We start from the raw sequence: 27315 nt of genomic DNA, 5'->3' as shown, positions 1-27315 counted from the left end.
TTGCTAAACTGATGAAAAAGCTAAATATTGTATATTATTGATTTTCATAATTTAGGATAACATGTGAATGATCTGTAGAAAAGTCATAGAAATTTCATTTATTAAATAAATATAAATTAAATATTATATATACAGTGTATTAGTTATAGAATATTTTCTCTTAAAATGACATTAATTTTTTTATCATAGTTGGACACTCAAGGTGATGATTTAATGAATACAAGAGATGAATTAGGGACAGTAAAAATGAAACTACACAATTCATCTATACAGGTAAGGTACTGCATTAAATTATACTTATATCAAACAATATGTTATGGTAAAAAACCTAAAGCTCTTCACAATCTGAAATCAATAATATATACAACCTGTCTTGGTAAAATTTAGAGAACTGATATTTTAAATTCATATATGAGGTTTACAGTATATGGTTAAAAAAATATTTATAAAAGAAAGTAACCTAACAGTTATTATCCAATCTGTTGTCATCAATCTGATATGTATATATATCGGTTGTCAAAGATTAGGAAGGATGAAATATAGCTTATAAATCTATGATTTGAGTATGAGAATAAAGAAAGAGTTGTGTTTAGCCATTCATAGAAGTTCCAGTATTGCATATTTTGTAAAAGTCCGGAAATTTTATTTTGTCAAATATCCTTGCATCTGAAATTTTTGCATGTTTTATATTTATACAGGCAGGCCTCGTATAACGCGAGTTCGATTAACGCTATTTGAAAAATTATACCACTTTTCACTTTACACGATGCAAATTTCCAGTTAACGCGATTTTTAAAAAAATTTTTTTTTATGCGATAGTTGAAAAAGATTTGAATCGTGCGTTAAGCTTATCGCGAGTCGTACGGTCAATAAATAAATGTTTTCCTGATGCCCACCTTGGCGTGTTCCATCAACCATCGGAAGAAGACATGTTACTTGTTTGTCTCCTGCTAATAAAGTCAATGCACACTTGCATAAAAATTCAAATTTTTAAATGAGCCAGATGAAAATGTTACCGCGAAGGAGATAAGGGTAAAATAAATAGATGAAATATTTCGTATCGCAGAGAACCTCAAACAAAAGGTTTGAGGTTCTCTGAGATATTTATTTCGCCGGGGCCCAGAGAAGATTGTTGTCGGCTATCGGAAATTGATTGATGAAAAGAGAAAGTCAACACTGTTCAAATATTTCCACAACAGTCATTTCTTCATTGTGTATTTTATGTCTGAGGTTCCCAAACTTTCTCGGTTCACGGCGCCCTTAGTGTCTCAGTAAATTTTTCAAGGCGCACCCAGACCAAAAGAAATACCTAACATTTCCGTTTAGTAGTTAGGTCCAAACTACTTAATAAGAAATGCTGAAACTGTGAGCTACCTCGAGCTAGTAGTTCGCGCAGTGTCTGACAGATGTCGAGTATCGCTGTGTTTCCCTCGAAAATTTAAAATATTCTGTGGTGCACAGTTTGGGAACCACTGTTTTATGCAATAAACATTTAAGTCCATAATTATTTTCATTATATTTTACATTGTATACAGTTTAAAAGGTATTTTTTAAATTCTTTATGGACATTCCAGAAGGTCTAAGACCAATCAATTTTTCCTGTTGATTATTATATTTGTTTTGTGCGATGCGTTCATGGGACAAATTAATCGTGGTAATCGAGGCCAGCCTGTATATACGTGACGACGTATCCAAAAGTTCTCAGACTGGAGGCCTTGATGAGCAAAAACTGCAAATAGTAGAGCATTCTGCCACTATATACCACTACATTAGTATCTCTCATGTGAATTTTGCTGTTATAGCCACCTGTGTTATGCCACTACAGTTGTTTATTATAGTGATTGTTAAGTACAATTGATGGTTTCATTTATTTGTGAAATGGTTGATTTGAAGGAGCAACACATTTGCATGAAATTTTGCTTCAAACTGGAGAAGATGACATCAGAAACATATTAGATGCTCAAAACAGCTTTTGGTGACAATGCCATGGGAGAACACAAACATTTGACTAGTTTTCATGATTCTAAAATGGCAAAACATCAGTTGAAGACTTGAGTGTCCAGATTTCCCACCAAGTTGCACAAGTAAAAATGTGGAGAAAGTTTGCAAAATCATCATTGAAGGTCAACGAATGGCCATTTCTGGTATTACTGACAGGCTAGGACTCTTACAGAACATGCCAACACATTTTAATGGAGGAAATTAACATGAAGCAGATCTGTGCAAAGTTTGCTTCAGTTGCTGACAGGTGCAATTGTCTGTCAGGAACTGTTGGATGAGGTCAAAAATAATCAAAACTTCCTCTCAAGAGTTATAACAAGAGACAAAAATGTGGGTTTACTGCTATGACCCTGAAATGAAATAGCAGTTGTTCCTATGGAAATCCAAAACATCTCCACATCCAAAGAAAGTGAGGCAAGTCAGGTCCAACATCAAAAGCATGTTTGTCATCTTTTTCAACTCTGAGGGCTTGGTACATCAGGAATTTTGCCTCAAGGCTGAACAGTTAACCAACATTATTATCTGGAGGTTTTAAAGCATCTTAGGGAAAAAGTCCACTGAAAATGCCCTGAACAATGGCAGAACAAGGACTGGCTGCTTTGTAACAAATCTCACACACGCACATACTGCTCTCTCTCTTTGCAGTGATTTTTTGGCTGATAAAAACATGATAGTTGTCCCCCACCCTCCCTACTCACATGATTTGGCCACTTGTGAAATTTTCTTGTCTCCAAAAATGAAATCACAGCTAAACGGGCATCATTTCCAGGACATCCCAGAAATCGAAAAGAATCACAGAGTCCTGCATTCAATCCCAAAAAATCAGTTCTAGTAATGTTTCCAGCCAGTGTTGATTCCAGGGGGGGGGTGACTACTGGTGCATGTCACCCCCCGGTGGAATTCTCCCCCAGTGAAAAATAGTAATTTATGTCAGATAAACACAATATGAAAAATCACATCAACTAAGTGTGGTACTGCTTGAATGAGAGGAGAGTGCTGAAAAATTAAACTAAGCTATATTTACGATCTAAGTGTGGTACTTGTTAGGTGGTACAAGGCAAAAATAAATCACTAAATTCAAAAGACAAAATTTTCAAAATAATTAAATGGGCAAGACAATATTTCTGGCTGCACAAATTGTAACTGAAAGCTACTATTTCAAGTGTTGGCATTTTCGTTTTATGGTTTCAGGTTCCCTTCATTTTCACACACACCATCTCTTGATAGTTTTTCTCACAAGTGGTCTACTTGCGACTAATTCTTAGCATTAGCATTAGTAGAGGCATTTGATGCAAGAAAGCAAGCTTATGCAGCATCAGCCAAAAAAAAAAAAAAAACTCACTTCCACTTCACCCCTCTGTTCGTTCAAAATACCTGTCCAGCTGAGCCTTAAACTTATTTAGGCTATCAACCTCCACCACAAGGGATGGAAGTCTGTTCCACCAACCAACCACCCGCTGGCTAAAGGCAAATTTCCGCACGTCTATCCTACATCTGTCTTTCCTCAATTTGAATTTATGCCCTCTCAGGTGATTTTTCTGAGCTAGAGGAAGAATCCCATCAGCATTGAGCATGCTTAAACCATTCAAGGCTTTATACACCTCTATCAGATCACCTCGCTGGTGCCTAGTCTCCAGACACTGTAATTTGCAAAACTTAAGCCTTTCTTCGTAAGAGCACCCCTTTGTTCCATTCACTAATCTTGTTGCCCTTCTCTGTACTCGTTCCAGCAGCTCTACATCCTTCTTGAAATGAGGCCTCCAGAACTGTATACAGTACTCTAGGTGTGGCCTGACCATTGCCTTATACAATGGAATAATCACCTCCTTATCCCTGCTGGAAAAATTCCTGTATATCATTGACAATACTCCATGAGCTACTCTTGCAGCCCATCTGCACTGCTCAGAGAACTTCATATCTGCCTGCACAACCACCCCCAAGTCCCTTTCATTCTCTACCACTGTCAGTGTAGTACCACAGAGTTGATACGTTGCTCTGGGGTTGCTGTTTCCCATGTGTAGTACTTTACATTTGTCACCTCTCAGCCCATCTGCTCAACCTTTCCAGATCCTGTTGCAGCAGCATAGTGTCAGTAATGTCCTTGACAACCCTGCCAACCTTTGAATCGTCTGCAAACTTGGACATTAAGCTTGATATACCATCATCAATATCATTTATAAATACAGAAAACAATAATGGACCCAACACTGAGCCCTGAGGGACTCCACTAATAACATTAGTCCACGATGAGCAGTGTCCATTGATTACCAATCTGTCTTCTCCCCCTCAACCACCCCTTTATCCATAGCAGCAATTTGCCTCCAATGTCACACTGCTCCAATTTGTGTAGCAGTCTTCCATGTGCAACAGTATCAAAAGCCTTTCTAAGATCCAAGTATATAATATCAAAGTTATTCCCTGCATCCAGTTCTTTTGTGACTGCATCATAGTATCCAATTAAGTTGGTCAGGCAAGACTTCCCCTTAACAAAACCATGCTGTGTCTCAGCTATAACTGAAGTCTTGTCTAAATGATCCTGCAGTGCTTCTTTAACCAGTGCCTACATTAATTTTCCTGGAACAGAAGTTAAGCTCACAGGTCTATAATTACTTGTGTCAGCCTTTGATCCTCCTTTGTGAATTGGGGTCACATTTGCACATTTCCAGTCTATGGGTACCTCCCCTGAGTCCAAGGAAGCTCTCATAATTATGGCTAAGGGTTTGCTTACTTCCTTTGCTGCCTCCTTTAATATAACTGGATAGATCCCATCCACCCCTGGTGCCTTTCTTGTGTTTATCTTCAACAGTTTCTCCTCCACTTTACTCCCAGTTATTTCAAGATTCTGTAGCTTACTGCTAGAGTTGAATACACCTCTGGCATTCCCCTTGCTGAATAACTCCTCATGTGTGAATGTCGATGCAAAATATTCATTTAGTTTGTTAGCTACCTGAGCAGGATCATCAACAGTTGACCCACCAATATCAAGTGGACCAATCTGATTCATCCCCTTCCTTCTAGAGTTTACATAAGTAAAGAACTCTTTGCTGTTTTTCTTTGCATCCCTTGCCAAGGATTTCTCGTAATCTGCCTTCGCCTGCCTAACCTCCTCTGTAACTTGGTTGCATATCAACTTGTATCTATCATAGGCTTCTGTGTCATGTGTTAATTTGTAAGTATCCCATGCATTTTTCTTCTCTGCCATATGCCTCATTAGTTCATCTGACATCCATTTTGGCCTAAACCTTGAACAATATTTCTTAGTTGGTATGTAAAGCCTAGTAGCTTCCAAGATAAGTTCTTTGAATGCTTCCCATTTTGAATTTGCTGTTGGTAACATCATCAGTTGGTCCCACTGTATAGAATTTAAATACTGTCTCAGTCCATCGTAGTCGCCTTTACGGAAGCAATAACCCTTCCCTTTATCCCTAATGGTAGTTACCTCTTTGAGTAAATCCCACTTCAGCACACTGTGATCACTGCCACCTAGTGGTTCATTTATCTGCAGATTCTTAATGCATGAAGAATCACTGCTGATAATCAAATCAAGAGTATTACTCCCTCTAGTTGCCTCCCGAACATGCTGATGTAGAAAACAATCATCCAATAAATCCACAAAAGCCCTGCTAGTGTGTGAATAACCAGCCCACAAATTCCAGTCAATATCTGGGAAATTAAAATCTTCCATTATAAGACTGTCTGATTTACTGGCCCACTCTATTTCCCTGTACAGTTCCTTATTATACTCATCAGAGTCATTAGGCCTATAGCACACTCCTACTCTCAATTTTGATCTCCCAATGCTTATGTCACACCAAACTGACTCAACACTGCACTGTCCAGCGATGTCGACTAGCTTCACTTCCTTGGTTTTTATGTGTTTCTTAACTAATAGCATAACCCCTCCCCCCTTCCTATCCTGTCTATCCTTTCTGTAGACCTTGTACTCCCCAAATTGCAGTTCTGCATCCCTTATATCTGTGTGACACCACATCTCTGATATCCCAACAATATCTGCCTTTGATGTTTTGAGCAATACCTCAAATTCATCAAATTTATTTACTAAACTCCTAGCATTGGTGTACACGCAAGTATACCTGCACCTGTTTCTATTCTTAGCTACCCTAACACAACCCATGTGTTTACTTGTACCGCAATGGCTCCCAGCAGTCTTTGAAATACCATGCATCTTGTTTTTCAGGCTTCTGCTCATTCTAATAGAAGCAGTGCAAGAATCTCTTTCACCTCTGCCAGTGGCTACTGTCAATCTATTGGTCTTTGTCTCCCCTAAGCTAGCAGTTTTCCGACCCACCTAACACTGCCTCGATAGCATCAGCAAATATTCTTGCACCCTTTCTATTTAAGTGTATCCCATTCCTGTAGAAGCAATCTCTCCTGTTAACAAGTACAGACCAGGCTGAAAAAAATTCTACCCCTTGAGCCTTGCACAATCTTTCCAGGGCCGAATAGATCGACAAGGCTCTCATCATATACTCCCTCCTATCGTGTCTGGGCAGAATTGCAGACACTTTCAAAGACACTTTCTTTGTTTGTATATCACAAACAAGGTCGCAGGCCACAAATAGGTTTGCCTAAATTGGTTCCTGACAAATGCTATTGTAATCATAAAGTGTTGTATGGCATTCAGGGGAGTCTACTGCAACTACTAATTGAATTGTCAGTAGTTTTGCTTTATGCTTTTCAGTATTTGTTTTTTTCACAGAAAGAGTCTACTTGTGGCTAATTCTTTCTTTGTATACTGCAAACAAGACAGTTTGGTTGCAGCCTATAAACAATACCTTTTATAACCTTTTTATTATATATGCATTTGTACCATAATATTGCATGAAGATAAGCTTAGAGGGCTCGAATGAGTTATTGGGAAAATTAATAAATGAAGTGATTGATACACATACAAAGAAAAAGCAAAAAAAAAAAAAAAATAAGATTATTACAATATAGTACTTGCATGTTTGATTATAATTTGTATAATTTTTTTTTTGTGAATTTTAATCGGCTTTTTTTAAATTTATTTAAACTGTAATTACTGCCAGTAATGTGGTTTTTGTAAACTGATTATTAGTATTTAGATGTTAAATAATAAAACTGTATTTTCTTTTCTTTCCTATTCTGTTTTCTCATATTCTGATTAATATGCAGAATTAATGTTCATAAATATGCATAATCTGCATATATATATGCATATTTTAAATTTATATTTATGCATAAATATACAGATTTGTTTGTAGGATATACATATGTTGTAAATATTAAATAATAAAAAAATATACATATACCCCCCAAGTTTCAATCTCTCCTCCCTGTGAAAATGCTGTGGTAGAAACACTGAACTCAGTGCATAAACTCACACGGGAACCGCTTTGAAGGGGATAACTATGATCAGTAACAAAAGCAAGCCTATTTCTTTTTATTAACTCAGTCCAGGAACTTTTGGATACGCCCTTGTACGAATACAGCCATTACAGATTTGTTTAGACATTTAATGGCAATAGCTTTATAAAATAAAAGTTTTTGTTCTAATACTGGGCAGCAGATTTTTTATTTTTGTGAGTCATCCATTCTTTATGAAACAACAGCCATTAATGCTTGCTCTGTGGTAATCAGGACTTTTTTTTTATATATAAGAGTCCATGGTGGGTACTAGATATTTCATATTGTAACCTAATTGATATGGAATTTCAGTTGAAGTATATTTATAAGCATTACACCAGGAAGAGAATGCCTCACTTAAAATGTGAAGGGTTGTTTATTTACTTTCCTGTAGGTTAATGTTAGTTTTTAAAATAAGCTGCTTTCAATTAAAACTGTCACACTGATAATGAAAAGTTGTAGCATGTGCAGTTTTTTATGCAAGACAAGTATAAGGTGCTACTCCAATGTTCCCGAAATTTGAATGTTGCGTGGGAACTACTAGGTTTGGACTTGTGGTATTACGTAACACTGCATGCATCGTTTGTAAATCAGTGTGACACATGGCATCAGCCTGGATAGAGTCATTGAATATTTTGGTAGTGTGTTTCATGTAGTTTGTGATTGTTGCGGCGATGGCTGATGTGAGAGAGCAACGTGCTTGCATCAAGTTTTGTTTCCTCCTTAACAATACAGAAGCAGAAACAAGCTTTTGGTGACAATACGTTAGGCCAGATGCAGACTGACATTGGTTTAACTGTTTTAAAAACGGTTGAATGTTGGTTGATGACGACGATCACTCTGGGCATCCATCACCAAGCACTGCCCTGCAAAATGTCGCAAAAGTTGGGGCGGCCATCTGCGAAGACTGCAGGCAGACCATCCAGGACATTTCTGGCATTGTAGGATTATTGTATAGCACATTGTCAGTGGATTTTGTCAGACAAGTTGAACATGACAAGGACTGTGGCCAAGTTTGTGCCACGGTTACTGAGTGAAGACCAAAACCAGTCTTCTATGTGCAACAGTATTAAAAGCTTTCCTGAAATCCAAGTATATGATATTAAAATTATTTTTGTATCCTTTGTGACCACATCATAATATCCAGTCAAACTGATCAGACAAGACCTCTCTTTAACAAACCCATGCTGTGTCTTAACTACTACTGCATTCTTGTCTCGGTGATCCTACAATGCTTCTTTAACCAGTGACTCCATTATTTTCCCCCGAACACAAGTTAAAATAACAGGTCTATAGTTACTTGTGTCACCTTTTGAGTCCCCTTTGTGAATTGGGGATACATTTGCACACCTCCAGTCCATGGGGACCTCCCTTGAGTCTAAGGAAGATCTCATAATTATGGCTAAGGGTTTGCTTACTTTCTTTGCTGCCTCCTCTAATATAACTGGATAGATCTCACCAACCCCAGGTGCCTTCCTTATATTTAATTTCCACAATTTTTCCTCCACATTGCTCTGTTATTACAAAATCACTTAGCTCCCTGTTAGAGTTTGATAAGCTTCTGGCATTCCTCTCCTTGAATAACTTGTGTGTGTGTGAATGTAGATGCAAAATATTTTTCAGTTTATCAGCTACATGAGCATGATCATCAATAGTCAAACCATCTATGTTAAGTGGACCAATCGAATTATCCCTTTCCTTCTAGAGTTTACATTAGTAAAGAACTCTTTGCTGTTTTTCTTTGCATTCTTTGTCAAAAATTTCTTGTAATTAGCCTTCACTTGCCTGACTTCCTTTGTGACTCGATTACAGACTAGCTTATACCTATCATAGGCTTCTGTGTCACCTGATAATTTATATGCATCCCATGCATTTTTCTTCTCTGCCATGAGCCTCATTTACAGGTGCAGAGAAGAGATCAGAATGGTACTCCTACGTCGAAAGGTTTCAGTTCTGCAAATTGCAGCATTCGAGCCCAGGCACTTGCAGGGATATCTGGTTGAGGTGTTTAAAGCCTCAAATGGATGGAGTAAGTTGAATGTCAATGGTATTCTTTCTTTCACTTGCTGAGACAACGCGCATGGGAGGCTTAAATTCAAGTTGAGGAAGGATGGTTGCAGGATAGATGTGTGGAAATTTGCCGTCAGCCAGTGGATGGTTGATTGTTGGAACAAGCTTCCATCATCTCTTGTTATGAAAGTGGATAGATTGAATAAATTCAATGAGAACTAGACGAATTCTTTCAGGGTACAGATAGGTGAACTGGTGTTTTTTTTTTGGCTGATGCTGTGTGTAAGCCCCATCTAGCTTGCCTGTATTTGGGTGTTGAACTACCCTTTAATACCCAACCCTACTGTTGATTTTGATTTTCTGAAATGACATCAACAAAGGGATACAGCGATAGCGATATGATTACAAAATTTGCAAACAAAGTCAAGATCAGTAGAGTGGTTAATGATCGGCACTTCTTTGGGCTGACAGATTTCAAGGATTGTCAGAAAAGCAGCGGCTATATTTTATGTGGTGAATTGCAAGGTCTTACACTTCTGCAGCATATCCCAAAATAATTTATACACTAGGCAGGGTTGATTTAAAAACAGAGGAAGAAAAGAATTGGGGAGTTACAATATGGTTGGATATGAAGTTTTCTGAGCAGTCAGCCACTGTTATTGATGATTTATCAAGCATTTGATTGTAGGGATGGGAGGTCATAATGCCACTGTATAAAGCAATTGTAAGACCTCACTTGAAATACTGTGTTCAGATATGGAGAATTCACTTAAAAAAAGACATTGAGCTTCTTGAAAACACCCAACACTGTCAGTATGCTTGGTGAGATCAGCAAAAGGGCATCCACATGTGGAAAGACTTGACAGAACTTGGTAACTAGGCACCTTAGGGAAGGCCTAATTGAGATGTGTAAAGCTCTTAGAGGAGAAAGTAAAACAAATGAGAATATAACAGATATTTATTTAAAGTATACCCAGTAAAATAAAATAAAATAAAATATTTCCAGAAGCTTTCGGAACTCGTGTCCCTTTCTCAACTGACAGAATTTTTGAATACATTACAAGCAAAGTGTGGCACGTTACTCATTCGTCATTGTTGTAGCACGGACGTGTGCTGCCTTGCGCCAGTGATCATCCATCAATAAAACGGTTGTCTCCAGGATTGGATGTATACGCATGCCTTTCTGGCGATTTAATGCCTTAGGGTTGTTCATTATGTTTAGTGACTCTAGCCATAGGCGGTGGCGAAAGTGTCGCGCGTGGTCCACTATCTCAAAGTCGCGCTTGGGGTCAAGATCGTGGTTGGTAGCCCAAAAATGTTCTGCAAGCGCGGACTGGTCAGTTTCGGCAAGCCGGATTGCTCTGTCGTGTTCCGTGAGGCGTCTCGATGTCTCACCTACGTAGCAACTGTTACAGGCCCTACAGGTGATACAGTACACTACATTGCTGCGTAAGACAGGTGTGACAGGGGTCTTCACACTGGAGACAAGTGAACGTAGGTTCCTACCTGGTAATTGTACACATTTTATGTTGTAACTTCTCAGGATCTTCGAGATACGTCCTGACACTCCTGGATAGTACGGAATGTAGGCGGATGATATGCCGACTTGCTTCGGAGGTCTTGGGTTGGAAGTAAGTTCTTGTGCCTGTAACAAGCATCTGTTTAGTACATGGGATGGATAACCGCATCTGGTTAAGTCCGCCTTCACACGGGAGATCTCGTTACGTCTAATTGTGTCGGTGCTGGAATGGCTCCAGGCCCTGGAGAACAGGGTGCGGGCAGTGCTATTGAGATGGCACTGCCCGCCATCTCAATAGCCATTCCAGCACCGACACAATTAGACGTAACGAGATCTCCCGTGTGAAGGCGGACTTAACCAGATGCGGTTATCCATCCCATGTACTAAACAGATGCTTGTTACAGGCACAAGAACTTACTTCCAACCCAAGACCTCCGAAGCAAGTCGGCATATCATCCGCCTACATTCCGTACTATCCAGGAGTGTCAGGACGTATCTCGAAGATCCTGAGAAGTTACAACATAAAATGTGTACAATTACCAGGTAGGAACCTACGTTCACTTGTCTCCAGTGTGAAGACCCCTGTCACACCTGTCTTACGCAGCAATGTAGTGTACCGTATCACCTGTAGGGCCTGTAACAGTTGCTACGTAGGTGAGACATCGAGACGTCTCCAGGATCGCCTCACGGAACACGACAGAGCAATCCGGCTTGCCGAAACTGACCAGTCCGCGCTTGCAGAACATTTTTGGGCTACCAACCACGATCTTGACCCCAAGCGCGACTTTGAGATAGTGGACCACGCGCGACACTTTCGCCACCGCCTATGGCTAGAGTCACTAAACATAATGAACAACCCTAAGGCATTAAATCGCCAGAAAGGCATGCGTATACATCCAATCCTGGAGACAACCGTTTTATTGATGGATGATCACTGGCGCAAGGCAGCACACGTCCGTGCTACAACAATGACGAATGAGTAATGTGCCACACTTTGCTTGTAATGTATTCAAAAATTCTGTCAGTTGAGAAAGGGACACGAGTTCCGAAAGCTTCTGGAAATATTTTATTTTATTTTATTTTATTTTACTGGGTATACTTTAAATAAATATCTGTTAAACTATGGACCCCAGTACTCCAGGCCCATTTGTCACTAAATGAGAATATAATTTTCACTCTTATAAATTATTCTAGAACTAGCAGCCAAAAATTTAAATTACTAGGGAAGAGGTTTAATGGATTTCAGGAAGGTTTCTTTTAGTCAGAAAGTTGTTAATTACTGAAATAAGTTATCACAATGGTTAAGTAGGTTGACAGATTAGGGAAATTCAAAGGCAGCCTGATAGGTATCTATCAGGCTGCCTTTGAATGTGAGGTGAGGGGAAGTTAAATAGGTCTTTTATTTTATTATTTTCTTTTTTTGGCTGGCACAGCAAAATCTTCAAGCTTTCTTGCATCTCATGGTTAATGGTCAGCAATGAAATACAGTGGATTCTGGTTATTAGGGCAGCCATTTATTTGGGACAAATCTTAAAACACAGAACCCAATTAAGAAAATAGCCAGGGTTTCCTTTGCTTAATTGGGACAACATGCTGTTTAATCGGAGCAGGAGACCGCAGCACTGGAGATTACCCTACATTCTACACGATTGTCTCCGACCATTCCACGTGTTTCGGTCGGATTTCTGGAGGTCACAACCATAAAACAATTAGCAGTCATCTGTTTATTGGGCTTTTCTGTTAGTGCAATCTATCATAAGTAAACTATCTTCTCTTCATTCCTATTTTTAAAGCTTCGTATCATGTTACTTGCAATTTGTGCATGTGCTGTGTTCTTTGTTATTGATTGCTTATTTTTTTACTGTTTTAAATTTTAACCCCCACCCACAAATGTCAGTGAACAGAAATGTCGACTAGTTAGTACGTATTAATTATTCCGATTATTACACATATTCTTCAGATTTTCACGTATCATTTAATTTTTTAATTGGTAAGGTAATAAAGGGTAAATTTGTGCTTAATATATCTTTACTTTTATAGCCTGTGAATAATATTCCTCCCATTTTCACTAATTAGAATCGCTGTTTAATAGAATTAAAATTCAATTCACAAACATGATCACAATGACCGGCGGTTACTACACATCGTATAGTGAACGGTACTTTACTATGGTGAGTCCATCGTAACGTGATTTGATTGTAGAGCGGGGGTCCATTGTATTTTTAACTATTTACGTGAAACTTCGGATAATTGGGGCGGCCGCTTAATCAGGCCAAAATGCACTAGTCCCGCCGTGTCCCAAATAGCCGGAATCGACTGTATTTATATGTGTGTATATACATACATATATACTATCCTCAAACTTATATTGAGACACCTCAATCCTGGGAAGTAATGGTTAATTTCAAAGGATATATGGTGGTGCTCAGAATGGGATGACTAAAATCAACTGTTAAAAATATTGTAAGTCAATGGCAAACAGAAGGAATTGCAACTGTTCAGTCCAAGCTGTGTTGACCACCATTAATGTCCCAGAGTACATTGACAATTGTTACTCATATTCAGCAGTCATGTGATTTGACCCACAGTCCGGTGTGCTGTTGCACTCTTGCTCCTGACTACATCAAGCACCAAGAATCATGTTACAGACTTCAGGATCATTTGGAAGCATTGGGGTGTGGTGTATGCCAAAAGAACAATTTCAAGCAGTGAAGTCAATGATAGTAAAAGTCTGTTATGTGGTTTGGATTTGTTACATTGGTTTATCATCAGTGAAACTGTGAATGTAGCTGTTGCAATATAACATTCTGAACAATTTTTTTATATCTGCATATCCAAAGAATTAGATATGCAGATAGAGTAGATGCTGGAGAAGAGTGTATATAACTAGATGTTCTTTTTATCAGTGTCCCAATAACTGCTGGCGGAAGAGAGAGAGGTATCAGTTGTTAAAGAAAGAGAAAGGCTTTAATTTAACCTCTTTCTCTCTTTCTCCTTTAACAACTTAATGTTAAAAGAATGACAAATAAATCTAAATTTCAGGACAAAAAAGTTCAGTTATTTAATATTTATATTAATATTTAGGTAGAACATCAAACCATCATCATTCAAAATCTACAAGAAGCACTTGTGCAGTGCAAACGAACATTAGATGAGGTTCGACAGCATAATCATCAAACTGTGACAGACAATTTGCAGCTTAAAAGTAAAACAAAGTTTTCCATAAGAAATGCCGTGCTTGATGTGTAGTGAACATTATTGTTACTGTTTTTTAACCTTTGTTTGGGCAGCAAGATTTTCTTATCCTATTTATGGTAGAGAAAAAAATACATTGTTATGAAAGCTTTAATTTTGGAATACAAAAAACATTTTTATTTAAGCAATTATGCAGATATGTTTATCAAAATTTGTTTTATAATTGTAATATAAATAAGTAAAATAAAATAGATTTTTAATGTCTTCCTATGATGGGTACTTTTTACCCAGGCTGTTGTTTTTGTTATGTTTTTATGTGAAAAAAACTAGTAAGCTGATACATAATCAGTGACTTTGTTATGCTGAACCAATAATGTAGAAAACTAACTTTTGATAAGTCTGGATATTAAAATATTTTATTATTTTGAGTACTTTTCATGGATTAAATATTTGATTCACTTAAAATTGTTTTAAATAATACCATATACTGATTATTTCTGTTGTGGTTATAATTTTTACTTTCAGAATCTGATGTTTATCATTTAGAAATGCATTTTCTAATTTTAGCAAATTAGGCCATTTTTGAGTTAAATGATGATTAACTTTAGCTGACTTTTGATCATACATACAATGCAAGGCTGTAAACTAACTAAAGAGTTTTTTCTTCACATTGTATTATATGTTGAAAGGATACTGTAATAGGGCCACCTACTGATATAGAGTTGGGCCTCCATGGCCTCACAGAGAGGCATGCTATATGTACAGCATCCCACAATATAGGATCGACACACATCTGGCAGCCCATTCAGCATTATCCTATGAATGTTGGGGTGGGAATCTGAGTCGGGGAGAATTGGAGGCCTACTTACAGTTGGCTCAGTGACATAGTGCAGCGTTTTCCAAACTGGTGTCCATAAACCTTTTCCAGAGGGTCCTAAAAACATTCAGAAGGGGGGGGGTATCAAGTGATATGTGTGTGTGTGTGTGTGTGTAGGGGTCCACAAACTTTTGATTTTTGAAGCGGTCCGTAGATCTCAGTAGTTTGGGAGCCGCTGGCATAGTGCATTATCCTATTAGAAGACTCCATCACTGTCAGGGAACAACAAGAATATTGACATATATATGTAGATTAGAAGTAAGAAACTTACCTCTTGACTGTTCAAAAATAGAGTTTAGATTTATTATAAACTTGTTTACAATTGTGGAATTGTAATGTAGGCATATAAAATGATATCAGAGATTTTGATGCAAGTCAATTGTGATGTGCTTTATTGTTATCCTGAATGGCCTTATTTTGGAAAAACAGTTTAGGTAAGAGTTTAGAATGGAATGGGGACCAACAGATTTTAGTAATATATGTACAGCTGGACAATGCATCAGAAATGGCAGTATGTAGAACATGGTGGTGGTATGGACTACCTATATGGTCTATGTACATGTAAGCTCAATGGCATAGTGCAGCGTTTCCCAAACTGGTGTCCATAAACCTTTTTCAGAGGGTCCTCAAAACGTTTAGAAGCGGGGGAGTATCAAGTGATGTGTTTATTGAATGCGTATTTACCATTAAAAAAATACTCCACGAGGAGGGTTCCAAGTTGGATGAATAGTGAAGTTGCCACATTACGTGAGCAGAAAAATGTGGCACGGAAAAGTTACAGAGCAATAAAAAATACTGAAGCCTATAACAGCTACAAGATGATCTGTAATAGAGCCACAGAAAAGTTTCGACAGGCAAAGGCAGTTTATGAGAAATCACTAGCAGAGCAGAGGGGGGATAAGGAATTCTTCACATATATAAATGCCAAGAAGAGCAGTACAAACCAGATCGGACCCTTACGTAAGGGAAAGGGGATAGTATTAAATACACCAGCTGCCGTTGCAGATGAACTCAACAGTTATTTTGCATCGATATTTACAGAAGAAAAACCTTTTGTGGCAATGGGAAATTGTTGGAGCAAAGTTGAAAAATATGTAATTAATGATATTGAAATTTCGCAAGATTATTTAATGAAAAAAACCTTTCAAGCCTACAGGCCAGTAAGGCTCCTGGAGTTGATGGAATATACCCTATAATCTTATGGGAGGCAGTTGGTTGGTTGGTTGGTTATTTGGTTTTTAGGAGCATTAGCAACTAAGGCCATATTGCTCCGAGAATATGCGGTGGTCTTTCCTGACCTTTCCGCATCCTCCGTATTTGGTGGTGATGGGCTCGAACCCCAGTCTAATCAAGAAGCATGTGTTATACACTGCTGCTCCTTCCCACCTGGCTATGGAGACACCTAGGGAGGCGGCAAGTGAATGCATTGAACCATTGAGGCTAATTATGCGAGCATCACTAGACTCTGGGGAGATTCTGTTGGATTGGACAAGTGCCAATGTATCTCCCATACATAAGGGTGGTTCTAAGAGTGAAGTGGGAAATTATCAACCTGTCAGTCTGACTTCAGCGGTAGGGAAAATCATGGAGGCAATGATCAAGGGTGGAATTCAGGATCATTTGGATAGAATTGAAACTATCAAGGATACTCAGCATGATTTGGAAAGGGAAAATCATGTTTAACAAATCTGGTTTGCTATTTTGAATGGGTCACTCATGAGCTGGATTTAGGGAATAATTTCGACATTGTTTATTTAGATTTCAGCAAAGCTTTTGACTCAGTCCCACATGAACGGTTGCTTTATAAGTTGGAATCACTGGGAAAATCCTTAAATGGATATCAGGATGGCTTCAGGGCAGGAGGCAGGGGTTGTGATAAATGGCTATTCCTCAGATTGGGTTGATGTAATAAGTGGGGTTCCCAAGGATCAGTATTAGTTCCCAAGGATCAGTAATTTTCATAAACGACATTGATGAAGGGATAGAGGGCGTGATGTCTAAATTTGCAGATGTTAAAATTGGTAGAATAGTTAATGATCACTGTCAAGCTGAGCTTCTTCAGAGAGACCTAGATAGACTTCAGGAATGGTCAGAAAAATGGCAGCTATGCTTTAATCCAACAAAGTGTAAGGTATTACACCTAGGAAACAGTAATCCCAAAATAACTTATTCACTTGGAGTTCAACTAAACCCAGTACTGGAGGAAAGGGACTTGGGTGTTACGATAAGGTCAGACATGAAGTTCTCTGAGCATTGTAAACAGGTTCAAGGAAGGCCCATGGTGTCCTATCGATGATCTATCGAACTTTTGCAAGTAGAGATAGGGACGTGATAACCCCATTATATTAGGCTTTTGTTAGACCACACTTGGAATACTGTGTTCAAGGATGGAGACCGCACCTAAAGAAAGACATCGAGCTTCTTGAAAGGGTGCAAAGACTGGCAACTCGCCTGGTGAGATTGGCAAAAGGATGTCCTTATGAAGAAAGACTTTGAATATGTGGGTTGCAGAGTTTGGAAACTAGACACCTTATAGGAGCTTTGATTGAGGTGTTTAAGGCTCTGAGAGGCATCAGTAAAATGAATGAGGACAAAATTTAAGATTATAAATGATGCTATAGGGGATGAATAGGGGATGTAAATTCAAGTTACAGTGGGAAATGTTTAGATTGGACTGCAGGAAGTTTTATTTTAGCCTGCGAGTTATAAATTACTGGAATGAGTTACCTACGTGGGTGGTGGAGGCTGAGAGTTTGGAGAAATTCAAAGGTCATCTGGATAGTATCTTCACGTATAGTGCAAGAAAGCAATAGGCTTTCTTGCACTATACGGCCATTACTAATACGAAGTAGTCCTGATGTTTGCGTATAAGTAAACATATTAAAAAATATTACTGCTTCTAGGTAAAGCTACAATGTGTTTTATTCAAGAAAAGTTAAGATGATGTTTCTTGGAAACTGCTTGGTTTGTCTCCATTCATGGCTGTGATAAATTCCCCGGCTAAATGCTTGACTATAACAAGCATCCCATCGCTTTGTTTCACTTAGAAATAATTCTCATTCTCTTTCATAATACATTGATATCAGCAATTAATTTTGAAAGTGGAGTTATTTGTATTATCAAAACTTTCTACTTTAATATTACCATTAAAAGTGCAACATATTACAGGCAACATTTTTACTTTTTAATATTGACAATAATAAATACATATATATTAAAAGTTTTGATTAACTAAACAGTGCTTGGCTTATATACACTGATGAGGCAAAACATTATGACCAGTGAGTCGTTATGCAGATTGAAGCAACTGTGGGTGAACTATGGTGCATGCACGTCGAGACAGTATAAAAAACACCTGATACTGAGCTCCATTAATCAGTGTTACTCTCGTTCCTTAGATTGGAAAGGCAGTGGACTTAAGCAAGTTTGACAGAGGCCAAATTATAATGGCCAGACTACTGGGTCAGAGCATATCTGAAACGGCATGGCTGGTGGGGTGCTCACGGTCATCCGTGGTTAGTACCTACCGAAAATGGTCTGAGGAGGGGAACCCACGGACCACTGGCGAGGTGTTGGATGACCACAGCTCATTGATGCTCGAGGTGAGCGAAGGTGCTCTCGGATGGTACATGGCAACAGAAGGGCAACTGTGGCACAACTCTCCGGTATTTGGAATGCTGGTGACGGGAGTAATGTGTCACAACACACAGTACATCGAACCCTGCTGAAAATGGGGCTCTGTAGCCACAGGCCACTCAAAGTGTCCACGCTAACCATGGTTCACTGGCAACAGTTCCTACAATGGGCATGCAAGCATTGAAACTGGACCTTGAGTGATTGGAAGAAGGTCGTGTGGTCCAATGAATCACGTTTCCTGTTGCACTATGTGGACAGCTGAGTACGTGTGTGTCATTTACCTGGGGAAGTGACAGTGCCTGGATGCACCATGGGACAAAAACAAGCCGGTTGCAGCGTTGTCATGCGTTGGGTGATGTTCTGCTGGAATACTCTATCCAGTCATCCACGTGCTGGGCACTCTGATGTCTACTACCTACCTAAACATCATTGCTGACCCCTCTGGCTGTGCTGTCTTTTAGCAGGATAATGCGCCATGCCACACCACCCGGATTATTTGAAAGTGGTTCACAGAACATGAGGAAGACTTCCAGGTATTGTCCTGGCCTCCAAATTCCCCAGATATCAATCCCATCAAGCATCTGTGGTTTGTGTTGGAACAGCAACTCTGATCTGAAATTTCAACCACAGACCTCACAGGAGTTAAGGGATCTGCTGGTTACGTGTTGGTACCAGATACCACAAGACATATTTAGAAACCTTGTAGCATCCATGCCTCGCCAGGTATGAGCTGTTTTGTCTGCACATGCAGGACCAACATCATATTAGGTAGGTGGTCATAATGTTTTGGCTCATCGGTGTACATATCACTGCTATTAATAAAACATGTCACTTTCAAGGAAAATCTCTCGTTTTCCATTATTATATTATTAGTAGTAGTAGTGGCAAATGATGTAAGGAAGAAAGCTTACCCAGCATCAGCAAAAAAAAAAATAAAAAAATGAATAATCCACCTCATCTGCCCACACTCTCTAATACTATGTCTAATTCTTCCTTAAATTTATTCAGACTATCCACAGCACTAAATGGTAGTTTGTTCCAACAATCAGTTACTCTCTGGTTGAAAGCAAATTTGGGTACATCTGTTCTACACCATTCTTTTTCTATGTATGCTCCTTTGTGTGTGTGTGTTGTCCAAAGAAAGAGTTAGAATACTATTGTCATTAAGTTCACTCAATCCATTTAAAGCCTTACACACTTCAATCAGATCTACTTTCAAGTGCAACAATTTGCAGAACTGAAGTCTTTTGTGGTAAGTGTACCCTTTGTGTTCTTGACTAATTTGGTTGCTCTTCTCTGTACCTATTCCAAGAGATTGACATCATTTCTTAAAATGAGGCCTCCAGACTTGTATACAAATACTCCAAATGCAGCTTAACCACTTCCTTATACAATCAGATAATCACCCCTTCTCCCTTCCAGCAAAATTCCTGTATATCATTGACAAAACCCCATGAGCTGTTCTAGCAGCCTGTCTGCAGTGCTCAGCAAATGTCATGTTGGACTGTACAATTACCTCTAGGTTTCTTTCGTTCTCCACCACCTTGAATAAAATACCAATTGGATACCACTAATTGATATGTTATTCTGGGATTACTGCTGCCCATATCTGGTACCATGGGCAGCGGTAACATTTAACATTTTGGTTAAATGTTACTGCTGCATTGAGGTTTAACATTTAGAAATGTTGAACCTCAATTGCCACTTCTCAGCCCATCTGCCTAGTTATTCTCAGTCTAGCTGCAGTATTATGCCTTGATTCCTGTTGTTAACCACCCTGTTAACCTTTGTATCATCTGAAAACTTAGAATATGCTTGATATGCCTTCATCAGTATCATTAATAAATACTGAAAACAGCATTGGCCCAGCACTGATAACACCAGTCCATGAAGAGCAGTGTCCATTTATAACCACTCTGTCTTCTGCCACTCAACCATCCCTTTATCCATAGCAGCAACTTACCCTTAAATTTTTTTACTGAAATCAATGTATGATGCCAAAATTGTTTGTATCCAGTTCCTTTGTTACTGTATCATAGTAGCTAATCACATTGATCAAAGACCCTCTCCTCTTAACAGATTCATGCTGTGATTTCCATATAATTCCATTCCTTTTTTTTATCCACACGGATTTAGCACTCTTGGCGGGGGGAGAACAAATGCTGTGTGAACCAACAGGCAGTAGTAGTAATAGCAAAATTGCATATGCTCTCTCAGATTGTTGCCCAAAATCTCTCCATTTTCATGTTCATCATACTGAAAAATAAAACAAGCATTAAATTATTGCTAAAATAGGTATTCTGTATAGACTGTCTAGAAGGTTTCTTAAAATGAAAAATATATAAGATACTAATGATGCAAGAGTGGTTAAAGCTTTAAATGGATTTTATTTTTCACAAAAAACAAAAAAAAAAAAAATTACCACTATCTCTAAAGTTAGTACTCTTTCAAATTATTGTCTTAGCATTAGCATTAGTAGAGGCATATGATGCAAGAAAGCAAGCTTATGCAGCATCAGCCAAAAAAAAACCAAAAAAAAAAAAAAACCCCTTCCACTTCACCCCTCAGTTTGAAATACCTGTCCAGCTGAGCCTTAAATTTATTTAGGCTATCAACTTCCACAACAAGGGATGGAAGTCTGTTCCACCAACCAACTACCCGCTGGCTAAAGGCAAATTTCTGCACATCTATCCTACATCTGTCTTTCCTCAATTTGAATTTATGCCCTCTCAGGTAATTATTCTGAGCAAGAGGCAGTATCCCATCAGCATTGAGCATGCTCAAACCATTCAAGGCTTTGTACACCACTATCAGATCACCTCGCCGGTGTCTAGTCTCCAGACACTAATTTGCTAAACTTAGGCCTTTCTTCGTAAGAGCAACCCTTCGTTCCATTCACTAACTTCGTTGCCCTTCTCTGTATTCGTTCCAGCAGCTCTACATCCTTCTTGAAATGAGGCCTCCAGACCTGTATACAGTACTCAAGGTGCAGCCTGACCATTGCCTTATACAAGGGAATAATCACCTCCCTATCCCTGCTAGAAAAATTCCTGTATATCATTGATAAGACACCATGAGCTACTCTTGCAGCCCTTCTGCACTGCTCAGAGAACTTCATATCTGCCTGCACAATTACCCCCAGGTCCTTTTCATTCTCTACCACTGTCAGTGTAGTACCACAGAGTTGATACTTTGCTCTGGGTTGCTGTTTCCCATATGTAGTACTTTACATTTATCAATGTTAAACTTCATTTGCCACCTCTCAGCCCAGCTGCTCAACCTTTCCAGATCGTGTTGCAGCAGCATAGCATCAGTAGCATCCTTAACAACCCTGCCAACCTTTGTATCATCTGCAAACTTGGACATTAAGCTTGATATACCATCATCAATATTATTTATAAATACAGAAAACAACAATGGACCCAACACCGAACCCTGAGGGACTCCACTAATAACATTAGTCCATGATGAGCAGTGTCCATTAATTACCACTCTGTCTTCTGCCGCTCAACCGTTCCTTTATCCATAACACCAATGCCACACTGCTCCAATTTGTGCAGCAGTCTTCCATGTGCAACAGTATCAAAAGCCTTTCTAAGATCCAAACATATAATATCAAAGTTATTCTTTGCATCCAATTCTTTTGTGGCTACATCATAGTATCCAATCAAATTGGTCAGGCAAGACCTTCCCTTAACAAAACCGTGCTGTGTCTGAGCTATAACTGAATTTTTGTCAAGATGATCCTGCAGTGCTTCCTTAAACAGTGCTTCCATTAATTTTCCTGGAACAGAAGTTAAACTCACAGGTCTATAATTACTTGTGTCAGCCTTTGTTCCTCCTTTGTGAATTGGGGTTACATTTGCACATCTCCAGGCTGTGGGTACCTCCCCTGAGTCCAAGGAAGCTCTCATAATTATGGCTAACGGATTGCTTACTTCCTTTGCTGCCTCCTTCAATATAGCTGGATAGATCCCATCCACCCCAGGTGCCTTTCTTGTATTTTTCTTCAACAATTTCTCCTCCACTTTACTCTCAATTATTACAAGATCATCTAGCTCACTGCCAGTGTTTACTTCATCTATGGCATTCCCCTTCCTGAATAACTCCTCATTGGTGCCTCCGTAGCCAGGTGGGAAGGAGCAGCAGTGCATAGCACACGCTTCTTGATTAGACCGGGGTTCGAGCCAGTCACCACCAAATACGGAGGATGCGGAAAGGTCAGGGAATGACCACCGCATATCTCGGAGCAATATGGCCTTAGTTGCTAATGCTCCTAAAAAAAAAACTAAAAAAATAAAAAATAAAAAAAAATAACTCCTCATGTGTGAATGTAGATGCAAAATATTGATTTTGTTAGCTACCTGAGCAGGATCATGAAAAGTTAAACCATTGATATCAAGTGGACCAATCTGATTCATCCCCTTCCTTCTGCAGTTTACATAAGAAAAGAACTCTTTGCTGTTTTTCTTTACATCCCTTGCCAAAAATTTCTCATAATCTGCCTTTGCCTGCCTAACCTCATTTGTAACTTGGTTACAGATCAACTTATATCTATCATAGGCTTCTGTGTCACATGTTAATTTATATATATGTCAATTTTCTTCTTTGCCATATGTCTTATTAGTTCATCTGACGTCCATTTAGGCCTGAACCTTGAACAATATTTCTTGGTTGGTATGTAAAGCCTAGTAGCTTCCAAGATAAGTTCTTTGAATACTTCCCATTTTGAGTTTGCTGTTGGTAACATCATCAGTTGGTCCCACTGTATAGAATTTAAATACCGTCTCAGACCATCGTAGTCACCTTTAAGAAAGCAATAACCCTTCCCTTTACCCCTGATGGTAGTTACCTCCTTGAGTAAATCCCACTTCAGCACACTGTGATCACTGCCACCTAGTGGTTCCTGTATCTGCAGATTCTTAATGTATGAAGAATCACTACTGATAATCAAATCAAGAGTATTGCTCACTTTAGTTGCCTCCCAAACATGCTTATTTAGAAAACAATCATCCAATAAATCCAGAAAAGCCTTGCTAGTGTGTGAGTGACCAACCCACAAATTCCAATCAATATCTGGGAAATTAAAATCCCCCATTATAAGACTCACTGATTTACTGGCCCACTCTATTTCCCGGTACAGTTTCTTATTATACTCATCAGAGTTATTAGGCCTATAGCACACTCCTACTCTCAATTATGATCTCCCACTGCTTATGTCACACCAAACTGACTCGGCACTGCACTGTCCAGCGATGTCGACTGGCTTCACTTCCTTGGATTTTGTGTTTCTTAACTAATAGCATAACCCCTCCTCCCTTCCTAGTCTGTCTATCCTTTCTGTAGACGTTGTACTCCCCGAATTCCAGTTCTGCATTACTTATATCTGTGTGACACCACGTCTCTGATATCCCAACAATATCTGCCTTTGATGCTTTGAGCAATACCTCAAATTCATTTACCAAACTCCTAGCATTGGTGTACACGCAAGTATACATGCACCTGTTCTTTTTCTTAGCTACCCTACCACAACCCATGTGTTTACTTGTACCCCAATGACTCCCAGCAGTCTCTGAAATATCCTGCATCTTATATTTTCCAAGCTGCTGCTCATTCCAATAGAAGCAGTGCAAGAATTACTTTCACTCTGCCAGTGGCTACTGTTAATCTATTAGTCCTTGTATCCCCCCAATTTAGCAGTTTTCCGACCCACCTAACACTGCCTCAATAGCATCAGCAAACATTCTTGCACCCTTTCTATTTAAGTGTATCTCATCCCTGTAGAAGCAGTCTCTCCTGTTAACAAGTACAGACCAGGCTGAAAAAAATTCTACCCCTTGAGCCTTGCACAATCTTTCCAGGGCCGAATTGATCGACAGGGCTCTCATATACTACCTCCTATCGTGTCTGGACAGAATTGCAGACACTTTCTGTCTTGCTACACTGATACATTTTTGCTATTATCATGGCAAGCAGCATAGAGAGAAGTAGGCTCACTACAGATAATACAGGACACCATGCATAGGTTCATCGTCTTTCTTGAATTCCTTTCAAAGTACCTCTTCACTGACCCAGACAGGTGATAATCACTTGGACCAAATCCCAGTCCAAAGTTGTCATATTAATGTATATAAATGTGTACAATAGAATGATTCTCTTGAACAGTCTCTAGGCCTTTTCTTGTGAAATGCTGTATGCACATCATTGAGAAGCAATTTGCTGTAATACGTCATATGAAACAGTTACATGAGGTAACAGAAAATTGACAGACTCAATCCTTCTGAATCCCAAGAGGCAGGTGACATCTGGATCATGAAAATTGTTTTGGTGGGGATCCTCTGTGGTGCTATTCCATGCTGAACCTCTTTGATTCTGGAAATAAATATGATGAGACATGTACCCATGTTTCATCATATCAGTATTTACTACAGAAATGCATTTCCCTCCAGTTCAAAATGTTCATTGGAAACAGCAATAGGCTATGCTCTCTGGTCATTTCAGTGTTTCAACTGCTCTAAAGAAACACTGATATTATGAATTCACAACAGACAATCATTTCTTAAACTATGGACTCAATTTGGCAGCCAGCCAAATTGAGTCCATAGTTTACCAAATTTATTCATAAAGTCATATGGCTTTTTCTATGAGTGCATTAAATAGTTCAAGTTGTAACACTTCAATGGATTGGATCGAATCAGCACATAAATCACTATGATGGCACAACAGTATAACTACACTAATGCTTTTTTTTACCGTATGTGAAAAACATGGTATAGTTTGCAGCAAATATTGTTAAGAAATTAAATTAAATAATAATAAAAAATTAATAATATTAAGTTCTTTTATTAATCTTTGCCTTCTACATTTAAAGAGGGTATCATCCCTGAGGTATTGGAAATGAAATACCTACAGAATAAAGTTATTTTTATGGCTATATCATTAAGAGAAATAATTCTTTAAAAAAAATAAATTTTTTTTTTTTGCAAAAAGAAACATTTTTTTATTATCACAAAAAGAAAGGGAAACAGTAAGAACATGGAAGGGGCTAAATCAAGTCAAAAGATGGATTCTGTGTCAAACCTGGACAGTTGGCAGCTGTGATCATTTATTCAAGGTGACACCTTTCGAAAGCACATCTAATAGAGACAAGTCCAAATCCTACAAAGATAATCTGGTAATGGACAGACCTTTAATATTCTGGCCAAGACCACAAAAGAAACAGAAATCTTGTTGTTGGAATCTGATATGATGGCACTCAGGTTGTGTCTCAAGGGCCCATTGGAATGCATTTCTTGTAAAGTAGGCCTTCATCCACAGGATCTTCTGTACACTTTTGTAGTAGTAACCTACAGTAGGTTCTTTGTGGTAAGTCTTTGAGTATCGGTATGTCTTTGGATATGAAAGGATGCATCCCCCATTCCCATAAAGTCCATTATTTCTTCCTCTAAGTTCAAATATACAGCTTGTTGTTCACTGGCATTCACGTGATTGGTCTGCAGTCAACCTATTTCCCAGTCTGATTGACTGAAAAAAAAATTGTACATTTATGTTGATGAGTTGGATGTTTTTTATGCAGTTCCTGGCAGTCCTCCATTTCCTATTTTTTTCACCTACTACTAGATGTATATCTGCTAACTAGCTAGCTCAAAGAAATACACTATATTTTTATAACCTAAACTGTTATACATTTGAATGACAATAAGCCTTTTATTACATGGAATGATGTAGCAATACAAACTGCATTAATGTAATTAAAAAGAATGCTTATTAGGAAAAAAGTTGGAATTATAGTACAGGCAAAGTACTGTAATTCCAACTTTTCAGACGTAAAGTTCTCGCTTTACGAGTTTTTTCTTTTTTTTTTTCAAGTATCAGGTGTCAACAAAATCGAAAATATGAATGTTAATTGCAATAAATAAATGCTAACCATTCATAAATATGGCATTTAAAACCACACGTGTAGTTATACAATACTACTATGCATGTGTTTGTTCAGGCAGATGAGAGTGTCCCATTGACACAACTTAAAGCAGTTACCATACTGAAATTACAAAGAGTGGTTGTTATTTGGTTTTTAGGAGCATTAGCAACTAAGGCCATATTGCTCCAGGGGTATGTGGTGGTCATTCCCTGACCTTTCCGCATCCTCCATATTTGGTGGTCACGGGCTCGAACCCCAGTCTAATCAAGAAGCGTGTGCTACGCACTGGTTGTGTCAGAGTGGTTGTGTCGCTCTTCATTTTCACTGTCTTGCCTTATTTTAAAGTTATCCAGCTTATTAAGGAGTGTAAATTTGAAGGGCGTTTGGAATAAACTCTTCCTCAGTTTATTGATAATTTTGAAATATTTCAAGAACCAGCAGAGATCGTACAGAATGAAACAGAAGCAGTTATATTGCTAACCAATTGCAGCTTAAGGTTTCTACAACTGACATCACTGGTCTGCTTCAAGCACACAATGGAGGGTTCACAAATGAAGGCCTCCTTGAAATTGTAAAATATGAAGAAGCTAAGGAAGAAGATTTAACAGCTGAAACTCCTTTTTGTTCCTTCACTTAAAGAGGGCTTGACGAAGCTTTTTAACACATAGAAAAAGCAATTGAGATTTTTGAGTCACAAGATTCAAATTTTGAGCACACTAGAAAAGTTGCTACAGATCTAAAAAATGCTTATTCATGCTATCATGAAAT

General features: G+C 38.6%; 1 protein-coding gene across 2 annotated transcripts in view; it reads left to right on the top strand.

Annotated features, from left to right (window-relative positions):
• LOC150078833 (uncharacterized) overlaps positions 1-14226 on the top strand; it is a 198783-nt gene extending 184557 nt beyond the window's left edge. For both annotated transcript variants that reach the window (XM_090384142.1, XM_090384141.1), the window contains 2 exons: positions 190-273; positions 14003-14226. In XM_090384142.1, the coding sequence (XP_090240268.1) occupies positions 190-273; positions 14003-14167 (249 nt within the window). In that variant the 3' untranslated portion in view covers positions 14168-14226. The remainder of the gene's footprint in view (positions 1-189; positions 274-14002) is intronic.
• The last annotated feature ends 13089 nt before the right edge of the window (positions 14227-27315 follow it).

Source organism: Mastigoproctus giganteus, chromosome 10 (genome assembly GCF_048544385.1).
Source record: "Mastigoproctus giganteus isolate SK-2022 chromosome 10, ASM4854438v1, whole genome shotgun sequence".
Lineage (NCBI taxonomy): Eukaryota > Metazoa > Arthropoda > Arachnida > Uropygi > Thelyphonidae > Mastigoproctus > Mastigoproctus giganteus.
The sequence above is the reverse complement of the archived record's forward strand: the minus strand, read 5'-3'. Positions and strand labels throughout refer to the sequence as shown.